The sequence below is a fragment of the Taudactylus pleione genome, unplaced genomic scaffold (genome assembly GCF_031769625.1).
Source record: "Taudactylus pleione unplaced genomic scaffold, aTauple2 ptg000137l, whole genome shotgun sequence".
Classification (NCBI taxonomy): Eukaryota; Metazoa; Chordata; class Amphibia; order Anura; family Myobatrachidae; genus Taudactylus; species Taudactylus pleione.
This window is the reverse complement of record NW_028284539.1, coordinates 1,826,099-1,838,773: the sequence shown is the minus strand read 5'-3', so window position 1 is coordinate 1,838,773 and position 12,675 is coordinate 1,826,099. Positions and strand designations below refer to the sequence as shown.

The window sequence follows — 12,675 nt, the reverse complement described above, 5'->3', positions numbered from 1 at the left end:
GAAATGCTTGGGTGAATAGGTGAGTCTTGAGTCTATTTTTGAAGGATTCTAAAGTGGAGGCCTCTCGAACTGTGCGGGGAAGTGAATTCCAAAAGGTTGGAGCCACAAAACTGAAAGCTCGACCCCCAGATGAATTCCATGAGATTCTAGGTACTGTTAATCATCAACGGATCGCAGTAATTGAGAGGGACGGTAAGGAATCAGAAGCTGCTTCAGGTACCCTGGGCCATGGTCATGTAGGGTTTTGTAAGTTAGTAAGCCAATCTTGAAAACAATTCGCCATCTGACAGGCAGCCAGTGAAGGGAGTAGAGAATGGGTGTTATGTGGCTGGAACGTGGCTGGTTGGTTAATAGCCTGGCAGCTGAATTTTGTACCATCTGCAAGTGGTGTAATTCTTTTGTTTGCAGCCCGAGGTAGAGGGCATTGCAGTAATCTAGGTGTGATTATATAAATGCATGTATGACTTTAGGCAGATGTTCTGAGGGAATTAAGTGCTTGATTCTGGCTATGTTCCTCAGATGAAAGAATGAGGATTTGATTGTGGCTGATACCTGATGTTTAATTGTCAAGCCACTATCCAGGACAACACCAAGATTCCGCACATGTTTATTGTTTTATAATTCTGAACCCCCAATCATAAGTCCTGTTGGTTGGCTATGCTGTAGCCCTGTCCTGTGACCTATCATAAGGACCTCTGTTTTATCAGGGTTCAGTTGCAGCCAACTGGCACTCATCCACTCCTGAAGCTCAGCTAGGCAGCCATTTAGGGTTGTTATTGGGTCCTTTGTACCTGGAGCAAAGGACAGGTACAGTTGTGTATCATCTGCATAGCAGTGGTAGACCAGGTCATGACGTCTGATTATTTCAGCCAATGGCAGCATGTATACTGCAAAAAGCATGGGAGATGCAGGCATGCCTGCCCAGATGTGATGTCAGTACAACATATCAAGCAGCCAATAAGTCGATGTGATGGCCAGTCGGCTGTCATGTCTACCTAGTGTGTACCCAACTTTAGGCTACTGATACTTAAATAATGAAAACATTGTATAGGGTTGTATAGTTTATTAAACTGTCATCTTGTCTGCTAGTGCTATGCTTCTTTGTTTCATAGATGTTATATTCTTTAAACTGCAATGTGTTTGTCTTACTGCTTTGTCACTTAGTTTAGCCAGCTGGCTCACTGCAGTCTTTGCCCAATATTGATGAAAACAGTAATGTGGGATATTACGTGGTCAAAAATGAATGGAAATGACTTGGAAATTAATGTTATTGATGTTAATAATACTGTAAGAACAAAAATTAGTCCAAATTACAGTACATGATTTTACCTGTTATGAATTTTGTAAGAAATTCAGATCCAAAACCAAAACAGTTGAGGGAGATTTTGCCCAAACCAATACACAATGAAGATTTAGCAGAACAACCATAACATGAGGATCTGCATACATCTCCAATTTAACTAGGGACTGAGCATTTAATTGCATTGAATCTTAAAGTCGTACTCACTGATATTCAGTTGTCAGGTTGCAGCCTAGGATCGGCTGTTACTCTCCCCAGCACTTGCTTCCCCTGACCTCTCAAGCGATCAGACATCAGGTGCGGTGGCAAGTGACGCGCTGAGGATTATGCTTAGGGACCACGTAGACATCCATGAGCTGCTCCGTGTCTTGGTTGCTGAGGTTGCTGTCATGGATGCAGCCATGACAGTCTTCATCACCTGATTTCCCTTTACCCAATGGTGGCATAGTGGTTGTCAGCTGATGCTATCCTCCAATGAACTGCTACCTTAGAGTATATAACTAGGCTTCGGACAGCAGGATGTTGCCTGTACAATGTCGTTACTACTAGTGTTTGCTTGCCATCACTTTGTTCCAGGTTCCCTTGCTGTTTATTCTCGAGTCATCTCTAGTTACTCTCCTGTGCCAGCGATGCGACTGGATACCTTGCCCGCATGCTCTGTACATCCTGAGTACAACCACAGTGTCACTCTCCTGTGCCAGCGGTGCGACTGTATACCTTGCTCGCGTGCTCTGTACATCCTCCAATTACAACCACAGTGTCACTCTCCTGTGCCAGCGGTGTGTCTGATATTTGCCCGCATACTCAGTGCACAGTCCAAATCCAAAATCCTCGCTAGTGCCACTTTCAGAGGTTCATTCTCCTGGGCATCATCAGTATTATTTCCTTCCATTTCCCACCTATATCGGATACCTGACCAAAGGGCCGTGACCTGCTTGCTGTGTGCAGATTAAACACATATCCCACTTGGAGGGGTCACTGGTGAACACCTCCAAGCAGGTTAGATTCTGCACCTTTGGTCAGGTCTCGCTAACATCTGATACTTGTGGATGAGGAGTCCATGCTATCTGATACTTGTGGATGAGGAGTCCATGCTGTCTCGCCAACATCCGATACTTGTGGCTGAGGAGTCCATGCTATCGGATACCTAACCAAAGGGCCGTGACCTGCTTGCTGGGTGCAGATTAAACCCATATCCCACTTGGAGGGTCCACTGGTGAACACCTCCCAGCAGGTTAGATTCTGCTGGAACCATACCAGGATTTTGCTGATGTTTTTAATGATCAAGCTGCGGACAAATTACCTTCTTATCGTTCTTGGGACTGTGGCATTGATCTCTTTCCTGGTAAAATCCCACCCTGTGGCTGAACTTACCCTCTTTTGGTTCCAGCAACAGCAGCCATGTCTGATTACATTAAGCAAAAGTTAGCCAAGGGGTTCATCAGAACGTCATCTTCTCATGCAGCGGCTGGTTTCCTCTTTGTCGAAACAGTGGGCTCAGACCCTGCATAGATTATTGAGGACTCAATCTAATTACTATCAAAAACCGATACCCTCTGCCACTCATCTTGGAACTTTTTGACAAGGTTCGTGGGGCTTACTTTTTCACAAAATTGGATCTCTGCAGGGCCTACAACTTGATCCTTCTCAAGGCAGGAGATGAGTGGATAACCACATTCAACACTTGGGATGGCAATTTTGAGTATTTGGAGTTGCCTTTTTGCCGATGTAATGCTCCAGTGATTTTTCAAGGATATGTCAATGAGATCTTTAGAGATGTTCTCTACAAATATGTTGTAGTCTATCTTGATGACATTCTAATTTTTTCTGAGAACTTTCAGTCCTGCCAACTGCATGTCAGAGAGGTTCTGTCCCGCCTTCATGACCACTGTCTATATGGGAAGATCCCCAGATGTCTCTTCGAACAATCCTCGGTGCCGTTCTTAGGGCACATTATTTCTGGAAATTCTCTTAAAATGGATCCAGACAAACTAAAAGCCATTCGAGAATGGCCCCAGACAAATTCTTTGAAAGCCATTCAACAATTCCTGGGCTTTTCCAATTATTCAGAGATTTATTTTTAACTTTTCTACGGTGGTTGACCCCATCATCTTAAAACAGCATTTATCACAGCTCCAATTCTTCACCAACCACAACTCAAGAAACCTTTTATCTTGGAAGTAGATGCCTACTCGGTATGTGTAGGAGCTATGCTTGCTCAAATAGCTGAAGAGGGGAAGAATCATCTATGTGGGTGTCACGACCAGGGTTTCTCAGCATTGTGGTCGGCGTTTGTTACCTGTGTGGATGCTGTGGCGGGGGGCATCTGGCGGTGGTGCTGGTGCCTGGTGGGTAGCATTGGCTGTGCGTGGACCTGTTTGGGCATATTGTCACTCTGTGCTGGGTAGGCCTGGAGGTGCTTCCGTTATGCTTCGGGATGGGCGCCGCCATCTTGCTTTCAGCCATGTGACCTAGTCAGCCAATCCTGGCGTGTCACATGCTCACTCTCTGACCAGTCACGGCTTAGCACTGGGTATTTAGGGGAGTTCAGAGCACCCTTGCATTGCCAGTGCACCGTGTTTCTCACCGCAAGCTGAGAGAGAGTTCCTGAGAGTTTGTCCGCCTGCCTGTTGGATCTCTGCCTAAGCCTGCTCTACCTGACCTGCTCCATACCCTGCTGGAATCCTCTGCCTCCTCCTATTGCCTCTCCCTTGCCTGAGTACCTGTGTCAGCTGTTACCCTGCACCCTGCCTCCACTTGCTAATCCCCTGGACATTATCAATTCACTTCAGCCTGAAAATCACTTCAGTCTGCAATTCATTTCAACCTGCAATTCATTACAGCCTCACAAGACCCGGATTACTGGACTGCTCCTGTCTGCCACTACCTGGACTTTTACTCAGTGCTTCACCTCAGTTCCCATTTGTACTTTAGTGCCATCCCTGGACTTTATTTTCTTCCATTTTTCATGTCTGCCAAACCACACATTAAAAGTTCCACATTTCGTTTTAAATCTGCTTCTGTGTTTGCTCCTATCACCACCCCGGGCCCACAACATAACCAAAACATCACAGTGGGTTTGTTTCTCACAAATTATCTCTGTTCAAGAAGAATTATGCTATTGGAGAGCAAGAGTTATTGGATATGTGTTTGGCACTGGAGGAGTGGAGACACTTTTTGGAAGGTGCTAGATTCCCTGTTATCATTATCACAGATCATAAGACCCTTGTTTATCTCCAAACAGCTCACTGGTTAAATGCCAGACAAGCTCGCTGGTCCTTCTTTTTCTCTAGATTTGACTTCAAACTTCAATTTCATCCTTTGATCCTCAATAAGATAGCTGATGCTCTTTCTCGATTCTTTTTGTCTCCACAAGAGGAGGAAAATCAACCTCAAGTTTAGCCGATTTTTGATCCTCTCATCTTTGCTCCCACTCAACACTTGTCTCCTCCTCCTGGCAAGATCTTTGTGGTACCTCAGCTGCGTAAAAACTTATGGACATGGGCCCATACTTCTCTTTTTGCTGGCCACTCGGGCATTCTCAAGACTTTCAAGTTTTTACAGTGGTTCTACTGGTGGCCCACTATGAAAGAAGATGTTCAAAACTTTATTGTGTCATGTGCCAAGTGTGCCCAGCATAAAACCATCCGTAACAAGGTTGTTGGTCCGTTGGACCCATCTTTCAATGGATTTTATTTCTGAATTACCACCTTCTAAGGGACACAATACCATCTGGGTTGTAGTAGACTGATTTTCAAAAATGGCTCACTTTATCCCTCTAGTCGGTCTTTCCTCTTCACCGCAGTTGGCCAAGGTGTTCATCTGTGATATCTTACGGCTTCATGGTTTACCCAAGGAGATCATATCTGGCCAATTTGTGGCAAAGTTTTGGAGGGCTCTTTGTGCTGCGTGCAGGATCAGGGTGAAGCAGGAGCTGGAGATGTTTCCTCTCAAGATGACTGGATTGATTTGTTGCCTTGGGCAGAATTTGCCCACAATTTCAGATACCATTCTTCTACAAATTCCATTCCATTTCTTGCAGTATATGGTAAACATCTAAGAGTACCAGATTTTCAAGAATTACCGCCCATGGAAGTTCCTGCTGTTACCAACCTTGTTGGATCCTTTTCTGATTTATGGAAAAATCTTAATTGTATTTTGAAAAAAATTTCCAGTAACAACATAAAATTTGCAGATCGGAAACGTCTCACCGTTCCCCTTCTGAGAGTCGGAGACAGGGTATGGCTATTATCTAAGAACATTCATTTGAAGGTTCCAATCATGAAATTTGCTCCATGCTTCATTGGACCATACTGCATTTTTAAAGTCATCAACCATGTGGTTTAGAAATTGGAACTCCCTCCGCAGTTGAGAATCTCCAACACTTTTCATGTTTCTTTGTTACGACCGTTGGTTCTTAATCAATTTCAGCATTCTCCACCCAAGACTCCTCAAGTTTAAATTTAAGTGGGAGTTGAATTTGAAGTTGAAAAAATCTTTGACTCTTGGCATCGATCTAATTGCCTTCAGTATCTTATTGTTTGGAAGAACAAACATGGATTAAGGCCTCTGATGTCCATGCTCCTAAACTTGTTCAAGCTTTTCACAGAAGATTAACTGATAAGCCTTATGGGTGTCCGGAGTCCACCCTGAAACGGGGGGTACTGTCAGGTTGTGGCCTAAGATTGCCATTACTCACCCCAGCTTCCCCTGACATTTCGAGCAGTCAGACATCAGTTGCGGCAGCAAGTGACACGCTGAGGATTATGCTTAAGGACCATGTAGACATCCATGAGCTGCTCCATGTCTTGTTTGCTGTGGTTGCCATCATGGATGCAGCCATAACAGTCTTCATCAGTTGATTACCCTTTACCCAATGGTGGCATAGTGGTTGTCAGCTGATGCTTTCCTCCTATGAACTGCTACCTTAAGGTATATAACTAGGCTCTGGACAGCAGGAAGTTGCCTGTACAACATTGTTTCTACTAGTGTTTGCTTGCTGTCACTTCGTTCCAGACTCCCTTGCTGTTTACTCTCGAGTCATCTCTAGTTACTGTCCTGTGCCAGCGGTGCGACTGGATACCTTGCCCACGTGCTCTGTACATCCTCTGAATACAACCACAGTGTCACTCTCCTGTGCCAACGGTGCAACTGGATACCTTGCCTGCGTGCTCTGTACATCCTCTGAGTACAACCACAGTGTCACTCTCCTGTGCCAGCGGTGCAACTGAATACCTTGCCCATGTAACTCTGTACATGCTCCGAGTACAATCACAGTGTCACTCTCCTGTGCCAGCGGTGTGTCTGATACCTTGCCCACGTACTCCGTACAAAATCCAAATCCAAACTCCTCGCTAGTGCCTCTTTCAGAGGTACATTATCCTGGGCCTCATCTGTGTAATCTCCCTCCATTTCCTACCTGTATCAGATACCTGACCAAAGGGCAGTGACCTGCTTGCTGGGTGCAGCTTAAACCCATATCCCGCTTGGAGGGGTCACTGGTGAATACCTTTGGTCAGGTTTCATCAACATCTGATACTTGTGGATGAGGAGGACATACATCCAGGCCCCTCACCTCTGATTCCTTCCACAACCCGGGACCTCAGCTTTCAGCTCCTCAGTAGGAGATTCCCCTGAGCCAGCCGTGACATTAGTATTAAAGTGCTGGCAACTTGTCAATCACATCAACAAAATGTTTGTAGAGTATGCTGATCCCACAGGAAGCAAAGACCTGTCCACTGAATGAGGACAGGGTTGGATGTTTTGGGCAGTATAATGTGAGAATGAGAATGAAGGCCAGTGGGAAGTCACACTAATATTGTAACAAGCACGGTTTCTACAGTTGTAATTAAGATTCCTATCAAGCTGGTGCAGGAAAACTATGGTGAAAAATATTGCTTTATATGAAATGCGCTTCATACATACATTTTGGTCTACTAATTACATCCTAGTAAACAGTTTTTCTAATTTGGTCTCCCAGAGCTCAGTGTTTCTTTGTACTGTGTGTTTTCCCAGGTCTCAACTGTTTATCAACCCTTTAAGTTTCCACCTGGGTCTGTGAGTAGAAAAAGATGGTTTGTGATTGGTCACATATGCTCAAAATCTTTTCTGCAGCTTTTTAAAGAAGTTTAATAAAATGAATTTGGTAGTTCTGTAGCTAAGGAAAAAAAAGCCCCTAGTGTTCCAGTTAGTCAGAAGGGATGGCTCCTATGTGGTAGTTCAACTTAATAATCATTTTCACTTAGTATCAGAGCAATGTGGTCACTATTACAACACTCACAGTATCCAGACACTAAATGAAGTCTGATAAAATATCTTAGAACAGTTTAAAGTGGTGAGATTCCATCTTGTTAGAGTGATTCTACCAATAACTTGTAAATTGACAAAGAGTATACTATAAGTTCAGCGCTACACTCCAGAGCAGCACTCAACCCTCAAAATGAAAAACCAGTTCAATACATATACATATCAATATGGAATATGTAGAAAAAGTGTGCAGGTTGGATATACTGTACTGTCCCCTGTCACTCTATCAACGCATTTCGGTTCTCTTAAAGGTCCTGATCATGTGTGAAACACGGGGCTGTTGATAGAGTGAAAGGGGGCAGTATATCCAAACTGCACACTTTTTATACATATTCCATATTGAACACCCAGTTTCCATTCCATATATGGACATTGTGGTATTTGTTATAATACCTGGAATGGATATGCTTTCCCATTTATATATTTACTCAGCAATAAATGTGTAAAAATCTTTTGATATACGCATTCCAAGTTTTTTATTTTATTTACATGCTCCTATGTGGAGAGGGGAGATTACCTGCTGGACAATGATACCTCTATTTGTCTTCGTATCACCTTACTGATGTAAGCAAACAAGTAAGCAGTTACATATCTGCCTTTACTTGATATACAAGGGTGTTTGTTGCCTCTCTTCGGTTTCCTTTGAAGACACCTGTTGAAAGAATCTATGTGGGACAACTCCTAGCACAATTCTGGCTCTCATTGTTTTTAACTTGTAAATTGAGGCTGGCATTGACTTTGTTGCAGACAAAAATATTACATGGATGATACTTATTCATAACAGCTACTCAGCAAATGTCTAATATATCATTGTACTGTAAAATAATCTGGTAGAACTAAATATTAATATTTATAGATTCATTCATTATCAACAATAGTATATGTTTATAATCTCTATTTAGCAATATCAAATATTTCCTCTATTTGAAAAATATTTGCTGTATTTGAAATTGTTTGCTAGTGTTTCTTTAATTAGTCAATTGCAGATAGCTACACTATGGGCCTGATTCAGAGATGGACACAATGCCGATTTTTAAGCAGTTGAGTGATTATCGGTAATCTGCGCATGTGTCTAAGTCGCACTGTGCATACGTCAAGTTTAATTTTCACCGTTGATCACAGTGAGGATTTATTCGCAAAGTGATTAACAGGTAGGGACCATTTGTGGGCACAATGGTATGTGTATTCCACCTGTGACTGTGATCCCATACACAGTAAAAATGGCTTCAGTGTTTCAGTACCTGTGGCCACTCTGCAAGATAATTAAGTTACTCAAAAGGCCGACAGTCAACTGATCTGTGACCAATGCTGCGTTTTTCTACACAGTTTCTTGGATTTGCAAAGCCGCTGGTGAGTGTCTCAATGCAAATCTAGGCGGCTGCGACATATGCACATTTTCGCACAGCCACTGTGTACACATTTGCGGCTGAAGTAGCATTAGCATACATTGTAAATCAGGCCCTATGTTTGTGTATTTGTTTTCTCAAACCAAAACGACATATTTGTTTTTTTTTATATATACTGTATCACTCCTGTATTATTTTGCATTAAAATAACAATGTATTTTCTATTATCTGATGTCTTCAGTCTAACTTGAGTTTACTTATTATATTATAATATAACTAATAGTAATTGCACTGATTTATTTGTGATTTTATTTACACTGAATCATACTAAATAGTATTATTTTTATTATCTCTTTGCTTCATATTAGGTCACCCAGTGGCCTGTGGAAGAACAAGGTTTACTTTTTGATCGGAATTGGATGATTGTGAATGAAAATGGAGTTTGCCTGAGTCAGAAGCAAGAACCAAAATTGTGTCTTATTCATCCTTCAATAGATTTAACACATCATACTCTGATAATTCAAGCAAAAGGTATCATAACAAACTACAGTGTATATTAACTTGCATTTCATCATTACAATTCCTAAAAAGACTTAAATTGTCATAGTTTTAACAGAGCCAAAACTAGGATTTCTGTCACCCGGGGCAAGGCAGTAATTTGGCACCCTCCTCCATCTTTATAATAATTTTACTTGCCCAGAAAAGCACAGGAAATCCCTCTCACCCCTCATAACAGAGCCCCTCACTGCAAAACCCTCATCACAGCCCCTCACTGCACAGCCCTCCTTATCAAGGGTCCCTCACACCACAGGCCTCCTCATTGCACAGCCCTCATCACAGCCCCTCACTACATAGCCCCTCACTGCACAGTCTTCCTCAGTCTGCCATCCTCAGCACAGCCCCTCATACCACACCTTCCTTATCAAGGGTCCTTACACCACAGCCCCTCACTGCACAGTCTTCCTCAGCACAGCCATCCTCAGCACAGCCCCTCATACCATAGCCCCTCTCTATACAGGCCCTCACTGCACAGCCCCTCACTACACAGCACTCCCTCACTGCACATCACCTCACTATGCAGCCCCTCACTGCACAGCGCTCCCTCACTAAACTGCCCCCTCACCGAACAGCCCCTCTCATCTCCCTGGAAGCAAAAGCAAACTTATCTGCCCGCTCCTGCACAGCGGTGGACTGGTGGAAGTGGCAACGCCATGTGGACTGGAGCTCTAATCATGATGGGCGGGTCTAATGTTGCAGCCATCTTCGGTGCAGGGCACTGTGAGTATGGACTGGGAGAGACGTCATGACATATAGTTATATAGTTCCCCCAGTAGTAGTCACCCCATGCAGTACCCCCAGTAGTGGTCCCCCCTATGCAGTGCCCATTATATAATGCCCCCAGTAGTAGTCCCCCTATGCAGTTCCCCCAGTAGTGGTCCCCCCCGATGCAGTACCCCCAGTAGTGGTCCCTCCAATGCAGTGCCTCCAGTAGTAGACCCCCCTCAGCACTGCCAGACAAAGACCCATACGTACATAAAAAACAAAAACACTTACCTGAATCCCAGCTGGTGATGGGAGAGGCATCATGACGTCTCTCCCATCAACCACTGTGGGGGAGCCAGAAGATGGAGCTCATGAGTGAGCTCCAGCCCGGCTCCAGCAGAGGGTGCAGCGCAGCAGTCAATGAGAGTCTGGCTGACATTGACTGCCAAAACAAACGCTTACACCGGGTAGTATGAGTGTATTAGCCGCCGGTGGCATTTGTTACTGTGTCCTGGACCACGGCTGCCGACGTCTACTGCGTCCAGGGCACAAGCCCTGCTCGACCCCCCCTACTTACGCCACTGCAGTAGGTCCATGAGATCTCCAAAAGACAGCTTCAAATGACAAAATTTCCATGAGGTTTCTGATATCCAGGGGTCACACCAGCATGTCACAAATACTGCAATCACATCTCAGTACATGTTCAGGGCTCAGTACATGATTCTCTCTGACTCCTTCTGCTGAGCGTCTCCTAGGATTGGCTTAGCAGTGAGTGAGAGCTACATATACATAACTGGGGCAAGAAGGGCCCTACAGGGGAATGCAGTGGTAGGGGCCATGCATAAGGGGTGTGGTCAGCCACCAGAGGGGGTGCGGCCATCCACAATGGAGGCTTTGTTAACTAATAGAGAGTGCATGGTCTGGGCCCCTTTTATAAATGTATAAATAGTAACTACTTATAATGCATGATAATGTACTAGATTGATAACAGCAATGCACTGTAGGGAATAAACCATTGTCCTGGGAAATTCAGTATAATGTAACACATTAATAATAATTAAGCACATGATGATGAATCTTATTTATATACACTGATCAGCCATAACATTTAAACCACTGACAATTTGAAGTAAACATTGATTATCTTGTTACATTGGTACCTGTCAAGGGTGGGATATATCAGGCAGTGAACACTCAGTTCTTGACGTTTTAATGCTGGAAGCAGGAAAAATGGGCAAACGTAAGGATCTGAGCGACTTTGACTGTGATGGCTAGATGACTGGGTCAGAGCATCTCCAAAATGTAAGGTCTTGTGGTATGTTCCCACTATGCAGTGGTTAGTATCTATCAAAGGTCATCCAAGGAAGGACAACTGGTGACAGGGTCATGGGAGCCCAAGGCTCATTGATGTGAGTTGCCTGACTAATCCTATCCTACAGAAGAGCTACTGTAGCACAAATTGCTGAAAAAGTTAGTGCTAGCTATGATAGAAAGGTGTCAGAACACACAGTACAGTCCATTGCAGCTTGCTACATAGCCAGCAACTGGTCAATGGGCCTGATTCATTACGGATCGCAACTGTGATTGCAGTATATACTTAGCAAGACTGCGAAACCATCGGTACAGTTGAGTACCATCACAGCCTCACGCACACTTGCACAAGGTCTGACCTTGCTCAGAAATTGCTAAACTCATCACATGCTGTGAGTACACAAGCTTCATATGGCATCACAGTGGATAATTTATGCACACCCCTGCAATGGCGTCCAAACACCCTGGCACACCTACATTTCTCCGACCACCCCCAAACATTACTTCTTCTCAATCACTCTGCAATGGGTCTGAGAAGTCTCTGCGATTGCAGTCCCATTCGCAGTGGAATGTTCAGGCATTGCAATGCATGCGCAGAACGCAACAATCGGCCGATTGAGTGCGTAATTGCAGTTGCGATCCTTGCTGAATCAGGCCCTGTGTCCATGCTGAGCCCTGTCCACTGTGGAAAGCGCCTACAGTGGTAGGTGGCCTGAACTAATTAATGATATTTTCTTTTATTAAAAAAAAACAGTATAGTCGCTCAATAGGTTCAGTGGTGTCACACCCTTAGCAGCACAGATTTGAGGTGTACATCCTCTAGTTCATGCAAATAAACAACAAAAGATCTGGCACATGGCACCACTCACCACAGGAACAATGAGAAAGCAGACAAATTAGAATATACATTAAGTAACTGGTGGGAAATATTCCAGACTGAGAGGAAAGAAGGTCCCTCTGTGCACAGCAGGTCATTCCGAGCTCCAACGCGCATTTTGCCATTGATGTTTGTTTTTGTATGGGTTTGGATTCCCCTATAAATGCATTTTGTTTTGCAATGTTATTACTTTAATTCCACATATTTATAGTGTATTGTTTATTTCATTACTGTAATATTGGCCGTGGAGGATACTTTTATTATTTGTAATC

General features: G+C 43.9%; 1 protein-coding gene across 2 annotated transcripts in view; it reads left to right on the top strand.

The window, feature by feature from the left end:
• The window catches only part of MOCOS (molybdenum cofactor sulfurase), an 805,385-nt gene that overhangs the window by 580,916 nt on the left and 211,794 nt on the right, over positions 1–12,675 (top strand). For both annotated transcript variants that reach the window (XM_088473622.1, XM_088473620.1), the window contains exon 9: positions 9,321–9,483. In XM_088473622.1, the coding sequence (XP_088329748.1) occupies positions 9,321–9,483 (163 nt within the window). The remainder of the gene's footprint in view (positions 1–9,320; positions 9,484–12,675) is intronic.